Source organism: Callithrix jacchus, chromosome 7 (assembly GCF_049354715.1).
Source record: "Callithrix jacchus isolate 240 chromosome 7, calJac240_pri, whole genome shotgun sequence".
NCBI lineage: Eukaryota > Metazoa > Chordata > Mammalia > Primates > Cebidae > Callithrix > Callithrix jacchus.
Window position 1 is genome coordinate 70332024 of NC_133508.1, and position 17665 is coordinate 70349688.

At 44.9% G+C, this 17665-nt stretch overlaps 1 protein-coding gene across 18 annotated transcripts in view; it reads right to left on the reverse strand.

Annotated features, from left to right (window-relative positions):
- CSMD2 (CUB and Sushi multiple domains 2) overlaps positions 1-17665 on the reverse strand; it is a 637686-nt gene that overhangs the window by 237238 nt on the left and 382783 nt on the right. For 15 of the 18 annotated variants that reach the window (XM_078331131.1, XM_078331129.1, XM_078331127.1 and 12 more), the window contains one exon: positions 9858-10040. The exons of the other annotated variants lie outside the window; for them this stretch is intronic. In XM_078331131.1, coding sequence (XP_078187257.1) covers positions 9858-10040 — 183 coding nt within the window. The remainder of the gene's footprint in view (positions 1-9857; positions 10041-17665) is intronic. 18 annotated transcript variants of the gene reach the window in all.

Genomic DNA, 17665 nt, shown 5'->3' on the forward strand with positions numbered 1-17665 from the left:
AGTTTGGTTTTGGACAGATTCCTGGGTTGGATTGGACTGAAGTTACTGAAATTATGCCTGTGCGACAATCTTCTATGAAGACTTCTGAAAATCTGCCAGTTGGAATGAATTTTTCTTCCTCTACATTCTGGTGGCACTTTGTGACCACATCTATAATTGCAATCATTCAGAGACTGCTTTAAAATAAAAGAACGTGCTTATCTTACTCACTAGACTATGAGCTCTGGAGGACAAGAACCATGTTTGAATCATCTTCATCGCTTGTCCAGTGCTGAGTGCAATGCCCATTACATAGTACCCACTCCCACATTTTGCTGCATTTAAACTAAATGAAAAACATCAAGTTGTAATGTCAGAGTACTGGACCATGCATCTCATTCCTTGATGGGATACCAGCATGGAGGTCAACATCCCATGGAACCTGAGAGACTACAATCATCCTAACAACTGAGTCACAGCAGCTCAGCCTGGCCAACTTCACAGCGACAACATATGAACACAACATATCACCACATGCATCACAAGCCCATGGATCTTGGCATGACACAAGTATTAGCTAGGAAAAAAATATCTTGGCATGATGTAATCCAAGAGCTCAAGCCTTCCCATTAGCCCAGAGGAATTCAAGACAGGAATTCAAGATAGGAATTCAAGGGACCAAACCTTACAGAAATGACACAAAACTTCCTGTAAGCAACTGGCATACAGTATGTGTTCCACACTAGTTGTTTAGAAATATGACCTGATGTCTAGATCATCTAGGAGTTTTTTAGAACTACAATTCCTAGGCCCTATCTTGGACCTAGTGAATTGAAATTTTGGGGGACAGTAGCCCAGGAATTCTGTATTTTAAAAGGCCCATGGCCCTGTGGTTAGCTAGGTTTGGATCTACTTTAGACTAGGCAGGGCTAACCAAAGACATTTCATTCTCCTATAAAGTACCTGAAGTACCCACCTATTTAGATGTAAAGGAAACAAGTGTTGTATGTGACTAACATTGGCCTGGTAGGGAAAGTGTTGACTACTTCCTTGGGCATCCTGATAGGAAAGGCTGGGGGCTTCCTTTGTGAGCCATCCCTTCAGTCTGCCTGATCTCACCCTGGCCAGGTACACTGAAGATCTGTATCCCATGGGCTCGGTTCTTCCAGCCAGATTTTGAGCCAAGCCCAGCTAAGCATAATGGTACATTGGGAAATTCCATCCCCACAAACTGGTGGGGTGAGGTGTGTGTGGCTGCACAGAGCCAGTAACGGGTGGGCTTGTGAAAAGCCCGACACACCTACAGGCCCACTGAGTTTTTGGATCTCCCTTTCCTGCTAACCCTTCTTCAATACATATGCCCCAGCCTAGGAACTGGGCTTCTGTTCTGGTTCACGGTTTCCTCTCTAGCCTCTGCTGTGAGACCGAAGACTCTTTTTGGAGACTGAACCTCTGGCTGGGACAGAGATATACCCTGCAGGGGTAGATCCTATTCCCTTGGGTGAGGACTTGATTCCATCTGGAATCTTCCTTCCCCCCTGAAGTATCTGCCTATTTGAAAACAAAGGTAACAAACCTACACTGACCTGGTAGGACAAGAATTGACTCCACCTCTGTACATTCTAAGAGGCAACACCAGAAGCCTCCTTTGTGAGCCATTCCTTCATCCAGTTCTTTCAGCCCTGGACTCCCTCAGCTCTGGCGTACCCTTCCCAGGCTGCCCCATGGCCCTGGAATGCTTCATAGCTATGACTATAGTGCCTGACTTTCCGCTCAAGGTGACATCCCCTTCGGATCACTGGTAGTACTCTGCAGAGCAGGCACCCCCTGCTCTGCCCACCACTAGCAAAGAGAGACCACAGGTCTTCAGTATCCAGGTTCTTGAGGACTGGATAACAGAGGGAGGGTGCCCTGGGACTCCTAAGTTCCCTGTTTGTTTTCTGGGGCTATCTGTAGGTCAATGAAACCTTGAAGGAAGCCTAGAGAAATGAGCAGAATGTTACATTAAGCAGAGGAAGCTCACACTGATCATGGTCCCTGGCCTGATAACAAATCGTTCCGAGGAATATTATCCCCCATGCTGAGGCTGATACATTTAAACCTTTGCTGATCCCAACTCTGGCTCTGATCATTTGAAAAAGGCAATTTCCAAGGACTCTAGCTATTGTGATCATATTTTCTGGGCCAAGGGAAATGATGTTAGAAATTACATTTGTTATGGAAAATCTGAGATTGTATGTTTACAGTGAATACTAGGTTTCAGCCATGGAGGGGAGGGAAAATAGAGCATGCTCCACCTATGCACGTGGCATTGAGGTCAGGGTGGGATGAGAAGTGAAAAAAGTACCTGCCTTTTAAGAACAAAGGTAACAAGCAATGTATGTGAAGCAACGTATGTGACCTATATGAAGAAAACCATGGAGTTGTTATATTTAGAAAAACGAAAGTGGGCGAACAAAAAGAGATATGCCATATATCTGGATATGAAGGCTGTGCATTATAAAAATGCCTATTTTCTTCAAGTTAATTTATATTTTAACAGGAGTGCATACACAAAATCCCAATAGGATTTTTTTTTTACTCTGACAAAGTGATTCTAAAATTAATCTTGAACAACAAACAGATGAGAATAACAATGAATATTCTGAAAGAGAAAATAATTAAGGGAGGAAGGAGTTGTTTCTAGCTCTGCCAGATATTAGAACACATTATAAAACAACAATTAAAATTATTCAATACCAGTGCTAAGATAGAAATAGAGCAGCAGAACAAAGTGGTGACTCAAGAAATAGACTTAACTACATTTGAGGATTCAGTATGTAATAAAACAATTCATTTCCCTCAAATCAAAAGGGAAATGAATTACTTAATAAATTGTGTTGGAAAACTGCATAATAGTTTGGACAGTATTATACATTCATCTAAATAAACTCCAGATGGATTAACAAATTATATTTAAAAAAATCAAATTACTGACAACCAAATATAGAATGAAATGTTTCTCAGATCCATGGCAGAATAACTTTGTCAGCTTTGAAAAGAAATAACAAATATTGAGAGATTTGTCTATATAGAAATGTAAAACAACTATACAATGAATAATAGAAAACAAAAAGGGAAAATGGGATTGGGAAAATACATATATCAAATATCACAAAGAATTTCTATACACTATATAGACAGAATGCCTTCAATTGGGAAGGAAAATACCAACACCCCAGTAGCCACAAGTCAGTACCAGTAGTTGCTATACAGGGGCTGGAAACAGCAAATGCTCCATGTCCTTTCTAGGCTGGGCTGGACCCAGGTCAGCTGAAGAAAGGCCAAGACTAAAGTCCCCATCCAGTGTCCTGTGATGGCAATCTTGGCAGTCCTCCAGACACCTCTTTTATCCCTTTTACCCCAACAGGGATATGTATCTGGTCCATGGCTACCCAGCAGTCTGTTTCCAGACTGTGCTCCCATAAACCCACCTTCCTTCTTCACTCACATCCATTTGGCAGCAGCCAATCCCTATAGGAACCACTGCAAACCCAAGCACCCAGAACTGCAGTGTGGGCGCGCATGAGTGCATGGGTGTTTACGTGTGCATCAGTGTATCTACGGAACATGATCATTTTGCATAGGCCCAAACCCTGTGGCTTCTCCCAGAACCCACTACTGCTTCTTGGATGTCTCATTTTCCAGCAGGGCCTCTCACCTTTCGGGCCCAGCCATTCTAACAGAGATGATGTCAAGTCTATGCCCCATGAGAAGAGGGGCTGTTGCTCTTCTGTTCAGCACCCACTATGATGCCTGCCACATTGCAGGCACTCAATAAACATGTGTTAAATAAAAGAATGAACTTAAATCTATTTATATTACCAATGTTTTCTCATTGAAAAACTAAATTATAAGCCATAAGGGCCCACTTCATTTACATAACGGTGTCTATCTCCACATCCAGAGAACTCCTTGAGGACATGGACTGCCAGTTCATCTCTGAATTCACAGCACTTAACATTGGGCACTTTACAGTAGCCAACAAAGGTATGCTATAGAAATATATTAAACTTATAGCTATTAAATTAGCAATTTTTAAAAGGCCACAGAAATATTTGAAGTTTAATGATGGCTAACAAAGTTTAGTGACACTAGCAAGTAATATACATACGACCTACATGAAGGAAACCACAAAGTTGCTATCTTCAGAAAAGTGAAAGTAGATAAACATGAAAGAGAGACATGCTATGTTTCTGGATGAAAAGACTACACATTTTATGAATCTTGTTCTGAATCTTATAGCTTTTGCTACTGATATTATGAATTGACACAATAGTTTGAGGGGAACCACACAACAGTATGCATCAACAGTTATAAAAATATTCATGCCCTGATCCGATGTCACTCCTAGAAGTTTATCCTAAGGAAATAATTCAAGAGAAGAAAAAGAAAGCCATAGGCCTGAAGATGTTCATTATAGCCTTATGTAAAATAATTGAATATAATTGGTTGAATAAGTCATGGTTTATTCATTTGACAGAATAACCCATAGATTTTAAGAATGATAACTATGAAATACACGTAGCAACATGGTAAGATTCACACCAGAGTATGGACTTAAAAACAAAGAATGCAAAATGGTATGTTCACTCTGATGAAGACCACAAAACGTGTATAGATGGCTAAGAACAAAAAAAGAGCGGCCAAATTTGAAATCAGTTTGGCTTAAGGGATAGAGAACATGAGTATTTTCTTTCTTTAAACTTGTAGATTTAAATCATTAAATTAGCTTAAATTTTAAAAATACAAGAACATACCAAAATTCTATGTCAAGTATTGGCCCTTGAGCTCCAGATACATCAAGAAATAGAGTTATAGTACGTTATATAGGGCATGGCACCATCAGATTGTCTCTTTAACCTGAGCAGGATCATCCCCAAAGGTCCTTTAGTTTAGAATTTGACCAGGAACAGTTATACCCTTTTATGCAGCTGACTTTGTATAGAGTAGGTATTCAATAAATCAAGATGGATGAATAAATGAATGGGTAGAAGGAATAAGAAAAAGTAAAGATTAGGAAGAGGTTCCAACCCCAGTATATTATATGTTGGGGGTATACAATATTGATGGAGTTCAAATAAGGGTCACAAATCTATCCTTACATTTGTCTAACTCTTGTCAACCTTTGTTACTTCATGGGGATAACTCAGCCAGCAATTGGCTTCTGTATGCTGGCCTAGTATTTTTGTGCTAAGGCTTCCTTGTCCTTACATTTTGCAGATGATCCTTAAGCTTCTAGAAATGTAGTGCAGTGGAGACAGTGCAGGACTTGGAGCAGGAACTTGGGTGCAAATTACTGCTCTGTCAATTAAGGCTCAAATTCCGCCTATTATTTAATGGTTCTATGGCCATCGTGTTAGTTATATTTCTTTGAACTTTGTTTTAATCTATAAATTGAAAGAATAAATACCCTATAACATAGTAGGGAGGATCATATTTTCCCAATGAACATTTAATAAAATTGGCATTCTCCTCTAACCCATGCCTTCCCACTGTCATAATGCTACATACTTTAATCATAGCCTCACTTAAAACACAAATCCATAGGATTCTTCATATTTGGAATTTGACAAAACTAAGTTATCTTAGACTAGTGGTTCTTAATCTGTGATGGTTTTTTTCCCCAGGAAACATTTGGCAATGTCTAGAGATATTTTTGGCTATCACAACTGGTATGTGGGGCAGTTGTTACTGGCATTTAGTGGGAAGAGGACAGAGATGTGTTAAACATCCTACAATACACAAGACTGCCCCACATAGAAGGAATTATCTGGGCCAAAATATCAATAGTGTTGAAGTTGAGAAACTCTACTCTAGAGTAGTAGTCCATGGGAGAGACCAGCTTCTTACAGATCCCATTACCCAATTCATTCTGTGTGTGTGTGTGTGTGTGTGTGTGTGTGTGTGTCACCAGAGCAGAAGGTGGGAGAAGTAAGCAGGAAGTCAGGGGAAAGGACAGAAGGATACTAGCAGAGGGCTATTTCCCACAGCATCTCTGTGTAGAAAATCCTACTTTCCCTTCCAACTCTCCAAAAGCCCAAGACTTGTATCTTCTGGGACGTTTTCTCTGAGCACCCAAGGATCTAATTATCCCTCCCTTGACCTCTCAGGATTAGATTGCTGATTTGTAACTTAAATTGTATACATCCAAGAAATCCCTGGCTTCACATTTCACACATATACTACATACTTTAAGAACTGAGCAATTAGGATTCACATATTCTTAAGGTGGTTTACAAAATGGTGAAGTAAAGTGTGCATTCATGCGTTCCTGGCATATCTCTGGTGAAGGCTGTTTTGAAACTTCTTTTGAAAGTGGCTGCTAATGGACTGATAATTGGTTTTCTGGCTTCCTTATGAAATGTGAAGCATTCTGCCAGCCTGTCAACAAAGCATCAAGTATTGTGCAAACCGCCATCAGAGTTATTTGTATCTTCCTTCCTGTTGTATCTCTTGTGGTGGAAGAATAACTGGACAAGGTTTATGGGAAAGGTTCTCTATTCTTTGATAAGGAAGGAGGTGAAATGGGCAAAGCTTCTGGAAGGTAAAGAATATGTGCAGGCTGGCCAATGCTTTCCCACCATGACAGCCAGGGTGAGCAAATTTCCAAGGCAGAGACCGAACAACTCTGCATCCAATGCGTGGTGCTCAGCACAGGAAAGATAGGTGCTCAGTAGCTTGAATGGATGGAAACTGGTATTACTTCCTATTGATTTTGAGAAGGGGTCCCTGGAGATGAATTAACTAAGAACCAGAGAGTAAGAGCAATGAAGCTGGCTCCACCTTTTCTTTCAAAACATTTTTCACTGTGAGATAAATCATCTTCTTACAAACCTGAATCTAAAAAAGACTGTCTATTGAGCATCCACTACTATGAGGGCAGCTCAAAAGCCAACAAAATGATTCTGAAGTCTCTGCTTGCTATAGAAAATGTTTTGGAACATGAAGGAAGGGTATATTTGTGTATTCTTGGTAGGGTAATTCCCTAGTAAAGAGTTGTTTCGAAGAAAATATTTCAAGAGAAGAACAATACAATGCTTTGTACCTCTTCAGACAACTGCTCAAAGAAATTTGAGCCATTGAAATAATATCCCCAATCCCTTTCTATTTCCCAATAAGGAAAGGGCAGTATTGTTTGCCGAGTATTGTATTAATATTTATTGTGACTAATGTATTGTAAAATTTAGGGGACTTAATGACTTGCTAGAGGAGCTTTTATATATACATTTATGAGCACTTTATAAAACATAGAGACCAACCTTACTATTTTATATTTTTATAGACATTCGTTGTCCCTTTTCTACTGATAACACCGTAATACATTTGATCTAGAGTTAAGAGCAGAACACCAAAGTTTGACACTGTCCGTTAATCAAAGTATGACTTGCTCTATAATGATCCACTTTCAAAGTAGCTTCCAGGTATATATTGTGGGAGATGTGGGGACTATTCACATCATAGCGATCTTTTTCTATAAATATGATCATAGAGGGTTAGAATTTTTAGAGCCAGAATGGAGTGCAACCCTACTGGATAGGTCAGTAAATGAAAATCTAAAGAGGAGATGCCCTGGCTTTAGCCACCAAACTGAGCTAGAACTAAGAAACTCCGGATTTTGAAACCAAAGTCATCTATCTCAGTGTACCAGGCCGTTCTTATCACCATACTGTCTCTACTGATTGGACTATGAGCTCCCTGAGGGCAAATCCCAGGACCTATAAAAGTTTACCTGCTGGGCACTCAGTAGAGAGTGGGCAGATGGAAGTCCCTCACCTTAATGAAATGCAAATGTGACCTCGCTATATGCTGCAAAGGCATGGGGCTGGTTGGTTCCCTCTGGCTTCCTCCATGGAAGCCAGGATCCCTGAGACTCAAGCTGTGTCCTGTTATTCTCCAATGTCCAGAAACACCTGAGTGATGAAAGTGCCTGGGGATGTCATCCTGCTCTACCCAGAATTGTCTAGAAGAAGAAATGCCATGTCATCTCCCCAGAGTACCTGCTTCACAGCTCTCATCCATAAGCCTCAGTCCCCTATCCTTGTTTTAAACCACAGGGAGCACTGTCACAAACTTGCTGGGACAGCTCTATTCTCTTTCCTTCTCAGCTGTTTGCAAGCAGTGCCCAGTTCATTGGAGGCTGCCAGCCCTGCTCATGGACACCAAGGACCTGCTGGGCAGCACTTCGAGGTCTTCTGCCCTTCGTGAAAGTTTTACAAAGATGTTCTAAACCTGCTCCTAAGAGCCAAAAGGCCAAGTAAACTCTTGGAGGGGTTGAGCATCAGCCCCTCAGGTGGCATTCTGCTACCTGCCTCTTTCAGCTTGGGGAGCAGAGAAACTTAAGAGGCTGGCTGGTCCTGCTTCCCATGTCAATCCTCCCATCTCTTTGTTGCTGAAGCTAGATCCTCCTCCATTTCTCTCTGCCTTGTTTTATCTACATGGATTTCAGAGTCCCCATGGCACCTGGGGTTCCCACTGTGTGTACCTTTATTTTCTTAGGCCCTGCCTCTGCAGAGCCCTGCCCTGTGCACCCGTCCCTGGGGTTGGTCTCTGCAACGGGCAGAGTCTCTGTGTTTGCCTGCCCTGAGCTGCTCCCTGCTCCTCCAGGTCTTCGTGGCTCCCAGCATGCTACATGGCTAATGCTGTTGGGCTCTATATTCTAACCACAGTGGGGAACAGAGATGGGCAGGTATTGTGCAATTTATTTTTTTTCAATAAGGGTGATTTGTTCAATGTGTATTTAAGGGTGATTTGATCTTTAAACCTCTCAAGACTTTTGACATAAATAAACTCAGAAGTCATCAAAATGCTTTATCAGATAAAGTGATTTTTTTTTTCATTTTAAAAGTAGCATCACCATGGTACATCCCTACTCATCAACTCATACACCAAACTCTCAGTCATCACAGAGACCCTGACAGTCTCCCAGGCTATTCCTCCCCAAGCCCTGAGGGATCACCGATCTCTGGCATGTGAAACTTGAGGTACCAAGTATGCCACTGAGGCAGATGAAGGATCTGAGGGTTAGGCTGCCTGCCTTTCCCTGAGAGAAGCACATGGAGAGAGATGGAGGAGGTGGAGTGACGAGGGATGGGAGAAGAGGTGACAGCCCAGAGAAGCTGGAACCTTTGATTTTCCAACAGGACCATGCCGGGGCCTCCCTTGGCTACACACAGACCCTCATCCTTGCCAATCCCACGGCGACTGAAGACTTAAGATATCATTTGTGATGCAAAGTATGGTCAGGCCATTCAAGAGGAAGGAAGAAAGGCTTCTTTGTTATCTCCACAGAACAGACCACTCAACTCCAACCCTTTCCCCAAAAGATCAACAGTCCAAAGATAGCTTGATCCCTCATCCCTCCCTAAATCCAATAAGAGATGAAGCATTTTTAGGAAACTGTTTATATCCTGGCAAGGCCAGTTTCCCACAGCACTGGAGGCTGGTGGTGTCTACGATCTTACAAACTTGCCAGTCCCTTCCACTCTGCTTAATTGTCAGTGGTGGCAGTGAGGGTGAGCAGGAGATGTCTGGGTCTGAGCCTGGTGGGCTAAACCCCAGTGGTCTCTCCTTGCTCTTAAGGATCAACAAGAAGGGTAAGATGGTGTTGAAGAACATCCCCAAATGTCAAGAGCACTCATTCTCAGTACTATAGTCGACATTGCTGCCAGAAATGAGGACCCGACCAGCAATGTTCCGAGGAGTAGAATAAACTAACCAGAGTGTACCTGCTGTTACAACCTGCAAGGTTTCCAGGGATGGGGCCCCTGGACTAGCTAGGAAATGGGCCCTTGCTTCTTGGTGAAGACCCTGGCATGGCCTCCTCCCTGCTCACTTACACACGCAGCCTGGTTTCTTAGCCGACCATTGGTTATTCTTTTGGCATGTGATTGCCTTCTGCCCCACCAGCTCGAAGGCGGGCTGGCACTCAAACTTGAGTGTGTCACCGTGGCGAAACCGGGAGCCTTCCCTCTGGCCATACGCAGGTATGCCAGGGTCACCGCAACTGCCCTGCTCGATCTCTGAAAGACAGGAAGATGAGAAAACAGAGACAAAAGGTGACTTTATACCTCTTTTGGAGCTGATGGTTCACATGACATGCTCTGCTGCCCTTCTACCATAAGTCAGTGCTCAGAGTGACACAGGTAGGACTCAATGTTCTTAAAAGAAATGAGATTCATGAGAAATCCTGCAATGTCCTGTTTCATTGCAGCATCCTAGGATGGATGGGCTTCCAGCTATCAAGTGCCAGAGACTCTGTTTCTGCATGAAGTGTTCTAGATACTTGGATGTTTTCACTGGGAGAAGGTGTGTCTACATTCTTCACAGGTTACCTGTCCCAGGAGCAACAAGTTCCATAGCATTTGAAGTCTTTGGAGACTTCCTCACTGAACCTGACCTGACATGACCTGAACTGCTAATGTCACATGACAGATCTCAACTACAGTCCATTTCTGAGCAGCAAAGGCAAGTGCGAGATAACACAGCAGCTGAGGCTTTGCTACCTTTTTCCCAAACCAGAGATTAAATGAGAATAAATGTTTACCACCTGCTGATGTGGAAGCACTTTCATGGAGATGTTTCCTTAATTCAATTTGAGATGGTAGCAGGTAAAATGAAACAAATGACTCATTGAGGATCCTTTGAAAGTTCACTTGAGTCAACAGTTGTGAGTCAGACATGGAGTGGGTTCCCTGAGACAGCTCTGGGTGGGCATGATGGGCCGGCTACCTCACTGGAGAGGCAGTCAGGACCCAGATGCTTTTGGAAAGGAGTATGTCCTGGCCAAGCCTCTGGAGCTTCCTCTGGAGTCACCCCCACTTCCACTCATCCTGTGCTTAATGCTTTGAGAGATGGACAAGGAGGAGGGGGTGGTGGAGGGGAGAAGGAAGAAGAGGGAAGGGGAGGAGTTGTTTTCAGGGAGAAGGGCTTTCTGCAGGACAGATAGGAAGTCAAAAAGCCAGTACCAGATGGTGAGTGAGGACTGCATGAGTCCTGAGACTTGGGAGAGAGGGGCCAGAGTCATCAGGGGAGTTTTTTGGACACCTTCTCAGGATTCTCAGGACAAAGGGACCCTGCCTGTTCTGTAGACACCATTGTGGGCTGTCAGGCGCCACAGTCCTGAAGTTGGTGGGTGTGCTCCTGACAGAGATGATTCTGCGAAGGCTTTCATACCACACTGTGGGGCTTCTGTGGGCTGGTCAGGGTTGCCCATCAGTTTCAGGCACTGCCTTTTATGAGCAGGCTCTTGACTGTTGCATTCATGTTACTCCAAAATGAAGGATGCCAGCCTTGAACTGAGAGCAGACAGGACAAGGCATTCTATGGCTGGGATTGTGTGTGTGTGTGTGTGTGTGTGTGTGTGTGTGTGTGTATGTGTGTGTGTGTATGTGTGTGATCTAAGTCAAGCAACAAGGGTCCTCCCCCTTGTGCAGAGGAGTCTGTGTGACCATGTGCCAGGTGTGAAACATCTCAAGTGTAAGTCAGCCTACTTGCCTCTCACCTCACATGTCCCCTTGGCCTCACACTCTATAAGTATACCTGCTGAAAACACAGCTGAACCCCTTCTGTAGCTGGCTTTGCTCATGCTTAGGGATGGGGAAGGGGATACACTGAGCCATTCCAGGAACATGGTCCCCTTGCTCCAGGTCCCAGAGCCCCAGAGCATCTGGGAAAGAAGGAAAGAAGAAGGGGCCCCTGTGATAAGGCAACATGGAGAAGTAAGCAGCAGGACCCACCTGCTCCAGATGCCCCAGACATGCTCTCTGTGATGTGAGAGCCTGGGGTGTGAGGGCTGTCACTGCAGGCATTCTGAGACCTGGTGAAAGTTACACAGCATTTGAAGACTGAGCTGAATCCTTCCTGGTGCCAGGGGGCAGAACCCAGATATAAGGTTTCCCAGTGAGGCCCCACCATTGCTTCAGGAGATATGCATGTGGGGTGTGTGGGCCTGTGTTCTGGCCCACAGCAGCTAGTCTGAGGCTAAGATTGGCCTAAAAGAACAAGTGTCCTCAGGGGGAGGAAGGAATCTGCCCAGCCCTCCCATTGTGCAGGCACAGCCCTACACACATGCCTATATCCACCCACCCATCCACTTTCGCCTACCCTCATGCAATCACAGGCACCCATTTAAACACAAGGCAAGGAGCACCTACTGTGTGCCAGTTGCTGTGCTAGACCCTTGACATCTGGATATGGTCTCTGCCCTCAAGAAGTGAGCAGACAAGGAAACAGGTGATTATGATATAGGGGATTGGTGCTATGGATGCACATAAAAGAAGCACCTAATTCAAACTTGGAGGATCAGTCTGGAAATAGGGTGTGGAGAGGGAAGTACTAACCTCATCTACAAAATTTCAGGGGGCACCAAAATCTCAGTTATCATGACAAATAACATCTTAGTGCAATATGGTTTTTAGAAAAATCACAATTAATGCCATAAATCCAATTCACAATGAAAGCAAATAACAACATTGAAAATAAAGAATCCAACCCTATACTCAGATGACTCACCTCACTGGTATCACCAAGTGAGGTATCGGCACTGTCAGAACCCGTCTTTGATTCAAATGTTGATATGTTTTAACATGGATGTTTTGCATGGATATTAATTTGTTTAAAAAATTTGCATTAAGGTTTATTTATTCTAACTGCTGAGTTTTTTCCCCATCACTTACATTTTGTGTCCATGAGTGCCCTGCTCATCTGACACTAGTCCCAGCTCTGGGTCAGGAAAGGCTTCTAGGAGGAGGTGGTGTCCAAGGCAAGGTTCCAAGCCTTAAGGCTATGGAAGAGCCAGGAAGGTGAAAGGAACAGCAGGTGAGAAGGAGGGGAAGGGCCTTAGATGGAGGGAAGAACCCTTGCCAAGTTCCAGAGGTAAGACTGCTTGTAGGACTGCAATATAGGAGTGACAAAAGCTACTCAATAGTTATTGTCACAGCTAACTTTTAGTTCTGTAAGTGCCTGGTCTGGGCACTTGGGTGTGCTCTCTCTGAGACAAGAATGCAGGAAGAGATGTAGGTCTGAATGGAGGATCATCAGTAGGGCTTGCTGGCTGAGTTCTGAGGTGCTAGTGGGACCTCCAAATGGAAATATCTAGCAGGAAGTGGCTACATGGGTCTTAAGTTCAAGAGAGAAGTCTGATCTAGAAATTCAGCTTGCAGATGATAAAAGAAGCCATGAGGAAGATGAAATGACCCAAGGAGAGAGAGAAGGGATGTGGGTCCAGGACAGGACAGTTAGGGGCCAGGTAGGGACCAGCAGAATGCTAGACTGGGAGAGCGGGGTCACAGGAGCTTAGAAAATGAGTTTCAAGAAGGAGATCAACAGTCTCAAATGCTTCAAGGAAGTTTATATAGGATTGAAAAACAGGTTAGCAAAAGGAGGTCATACTGATACTGGCAGAATTGTGTGTATGGATGGGGCCAACACCCAACAGGAGAAGACAAAGATGATAGCTCTCTATCCAGAGAAATTAGGGAGCAGCTCATGAAGCATATGGCCTGGGTGGGAGTGGTTAAAGTCATTAAATGCAGGAGAAACTTGACCATATTGAAATGCTAGAGAAGAACAAAGGGGTTGGGGGGAAAATGTATAGAATTGTTAGCTGGAGATTTGGAGGAGAAATGGGGAACATCCCCCACAGGGGCTCCAGAGAAGGAGGAAGGCGTGGGACTGAGAGCACGGTGGAGGCCTGGCCTTAGAGACAAAGAGGGATTTGGGATTCTCCTTCCCTCAAGACCACAGTAGAGAGGGAAGAGGTGGTGGCAGTGAGTTTTCAGGTAGGGTGGCAGGAGACTGAGGGAGATCCTATGATGACACAGGCTCTATTTTCTAAGTGGAGGAAGTCACAGTCTTTGCTGAAGGTGAGGGACATGCCATGGGAAAAGGACTTGTTGTGACAAGAATGTCTGAAGCTGTCACTCTGGAGAAGAGGATATCAGGCCTAGATGCATTGCCATTCACCTCTGGGGCCTGCTGAGGGTGCAGATGACTCATTTGCAGAGACACCACCCAGCAGGGCTGTATGACTTGTCCCAGCAGCCCTAGGCCACTTGGTTCCTGTAGAAGTAGAGAAAGGTGTAGGAGGAGGATTGACTGAGTGAGGGGGGACTGGGCTTGGAGAAATGGAAGACAATGGGGCAAAGGAGCTGGAGATGTTGTTAAAAGAATGGCTAAAGTGTTATCCAAGGGGCTTAGGATAAAGAAGGAAAGAGGTAAAGGAAACAGGAGGTGATGGGGGAAACAGGGGTTGGGAAGGGATGACGGGCAGGAGTAGAGGGAGTGTCATGTGAAAAAGCTGAAGTATGTGGAGTTGAGATTTCAGAGATGCTTGAGGATGAGGTCCAGCGCAGCCAGGGTGAAGTGCACTGAAAAGAAGCGAGAAGGTCAAGACCTGAGAGGTAAGGTGATGGCAAGTAGGGAGGAGGAGACCAGTGACTGTGATGAGGAAGGGTAGAAAGTGTCAGAGCTGGAGACAGCAGAAGGTCAAAGGGCAAACCCCTTCCCAGGTTTACACATGGGTGGAAGGGCATTGGCAAGTGCGCATACGAGCTCTTCTCAAGGTGAAGTTCATCGGGTGTGGGGAAGTGAGCTGCTAGCACTGCAGAGGGCTAGAATTGTGGTGACTTCATGGCAACTCAGGTTCAAGGGAGAATTTGGTAAAGAGTTCCAAGGCATGGGGGATGGATGTGTTGCCCAGAAAACCAATATTGGGTGGAAGGGATAGGAAGAACAGAGCAGGGTAGGGTGAGAGTTTGGGAGCTCCTTCCAGGAAGGCAGAGGGGGCTGCTGGCTGGCTTCTCTCCCTTTGATACTTCCTGTCCTGGCCTAAGCCTTCTCTCCAAGCTCAGAGTCAACTCCTGCTGGGAACACAGGGACCAAGGCCCTTGTCTTTCTGCAAAGGGCTCCCTGTGTTCTGCTGCCCTGCCTGAAAGGTGTTTGACCTTGGCACTTCTGGTTAGGTGCTGAACAAGTCTGACTTCAAGACCCAGAATTGCAAATAGATAAATGGATTTTGATTTGTGGAAAAATCACACATGCAATTTCCTGTTATCTGATTTAATATAATTCTGTTTTATGAGTGTTTCTCCTGTCTCTCTCCTTTTGCCTACCAAAAGCAAACTGGGAAACATGAGATGATTGCTTTTGAGATGCCTCAGAAGTCCATCATGACTGAGCTCTGCCAGTCAGCATATATGCTTTCCCCTTTCTCGGCTGTTTTATTCCCATCAACTGTGATCAACTTCACTCTTCTCCCCAGGTTTTTCCATGTCTAATACCAAATTGGAATCGTCTTTTATGACAATGTCCATGCAGAAGAGACTGCATCATGTGCTTCTATAAATTCACTGACTATTTGAGGTGCTCCAAGAGGAGAGGCACCACTTGGAGGAAGACGAGGATTTGTTGCCTTTCGTATGAGGCTGGGGGCTTCACTGGCTCCTTCACTCATTGTTACCCTATTGTGAGCTTCCCCCTCCTCTTCCTTTGGCATGACTAATGCCTCACATTAACAGAATTTGGCTTAAAATGTTACCTCCTCCAAAACACTTTCCTTGACCACACATCTTAGATCTTATCTATTTCTTTTTCTTTTCTTTCTTTGCACCCCATCTATTTATTTTTTTATTTTGAGACAGGGTCCTGCTCTGTTGCCCAGACTGGAGTGCAGTGGTGCCATCACAGCTCACTGCAGCCTCGAACTCCCGGGCTTAAGCAATCCTCCCATCCTGGCATCCCTTCCCTTTCTAGCAATGATGCCCCTTGTAACTACACATCTGTCCATTCAACAGGCATTTTATTGGTTGCTATTTAGACATTGAGGGTATCACAGTGAATAAAAGGATGAAAATTTGTCCTTCTGGAGCTCTGGTTGGGCATTGAGGACAACCTGATTCACCACCCAGCCCCCCTCACTCCCATCCCCTAGAATGTAAGTCCCATGAAGGCAGGCATCCATTATGTATTTTTGATCATTGTGTACCTGGCACTTAGCAGTCCCTGGAACACAGAGAATACTGTGTTTAATGTATGAACTTAGCTAATATTTTGCATTGAAACCATGCCAAATGCCACACTAAACACTAAAGGTATAGAGTTGCCTTCCCCATGGCCCCTGCCCCTGGAGAACTCATAGTCAGGTGGGTATGAACATAATTCCAATACAAATGACAGAGGCAATGGAGAAGATGCAGACCTGACCACATGACTTGGGTGATAGGAGAAGGGGCAGCTCAGGCCTCTGGCTGGGAGCACTATACAGGCTTCTTAGAGGTTGTTCAAATCTGGGAGTCAGCCTGTATTCTGCCCTGTCCTTCTCCCTCAGCTCTCGTTAGTCCCCTCCTGTTGACTCCTCCTCCCACACACCCAGAAGAGCCCTTTGCTCTCCACCCCGTCTCTCCCTGCCTGAGTTCAGCCCTTGCAACTCCTTATCTGGATACCAGTAGCAGCCTATGGTGTCCCTGGCTCTTCCCTCTGTATCGTACCCACAAAGCAGCACAAGCTCACTCAGATATAAGAATCTGATGATTACTATCCCCTGATCACTGAACCTTTCACAGCTTCCCCACACCCACAGACTAAAACCCTAACTCCTCAGCATGGCGGGACCCTCTACCCCTCCCACCCCAGCCTGCTCTTTGGCCATCAGCGACCTTGAGATTTACATGAAACAGCACTGAGTGATCTGTAGGGAGAGAGGATAGGTCAGTGGCTAGAGCTCTGGCATCACAAAGCCCAGGAGCTGAATCCTGGCTCCGATACTAAGGAAAGGACCCTGGGCATGTGCCTTATTTTCTCTGAGCCTTAGTTTTGTCATCTGTAAAATGGAAAAGGCATCAACAACAAGGTTGTTATGAGGATTAAGTGAGCTTCTGTACACAAGATAATTGTCAAAATGACCATCATGCAGTGTGTAACCAGTGACTAGCCCTATTTCCTCAGTGTTATTGTTGCTGCTGTTTGCAGAGCCCAGCCGCCCCTCACATGGCTCTCAAGTGGCACCTGCCATCCTCTCTTCCTGAAATGAGCACCCCTTACTTGTCTGCCAGACAAAGAATCATCTTTCAGAGTCAGTGCAAGTGTGTTTCCCTCTGGGACCTTCTTTTGAATTGCCCAGGCAGCCTTAGGAGCTCTTTCTCTCTCACTCCCAGCCCCCTAGGACATTTCTGTTGTTATAGCAACGGGTGCTGCAGTTTTGGGTGTGTGTTTCCCACTGTTAATTGGTAAGTTTCTTGAGGACCAAGCCAATGCTTTTTAAAATGTCTACATCCCAGCTTTTTTAGTGAAGTACAAGGCACAGAGGGGGTATTCAATAAACCTTTGAGGAATGATGAGGGGAGGATGGAGGAGAGGAAGGAAAGTAGCAGGAAAGGAGAAATGGAGGATAAGAATGTAGAGTCTGGAGAAGAGCTAGAAGCTCAGTGTGGTGGGAAGCTCAGTGTGGTGGGAAGAAGCTCAGTGTGGTGGGAGGCTCAGTGTGGTTGGAGGCTCAGTGTGGTGGGAGGCTCAGTGTGGTTGGAGGCTCAGTGTGGTTGGAGGCTCAGTGTGGTGGGAAGGTCAGTGTGGTTGGAGGCTCAGTGTGGTGGGAGGCTCAGTGTGGTGGGAAGGTCAGTGTGGTGGGAGGCTCAGTGTGGTTGGAGGCTCA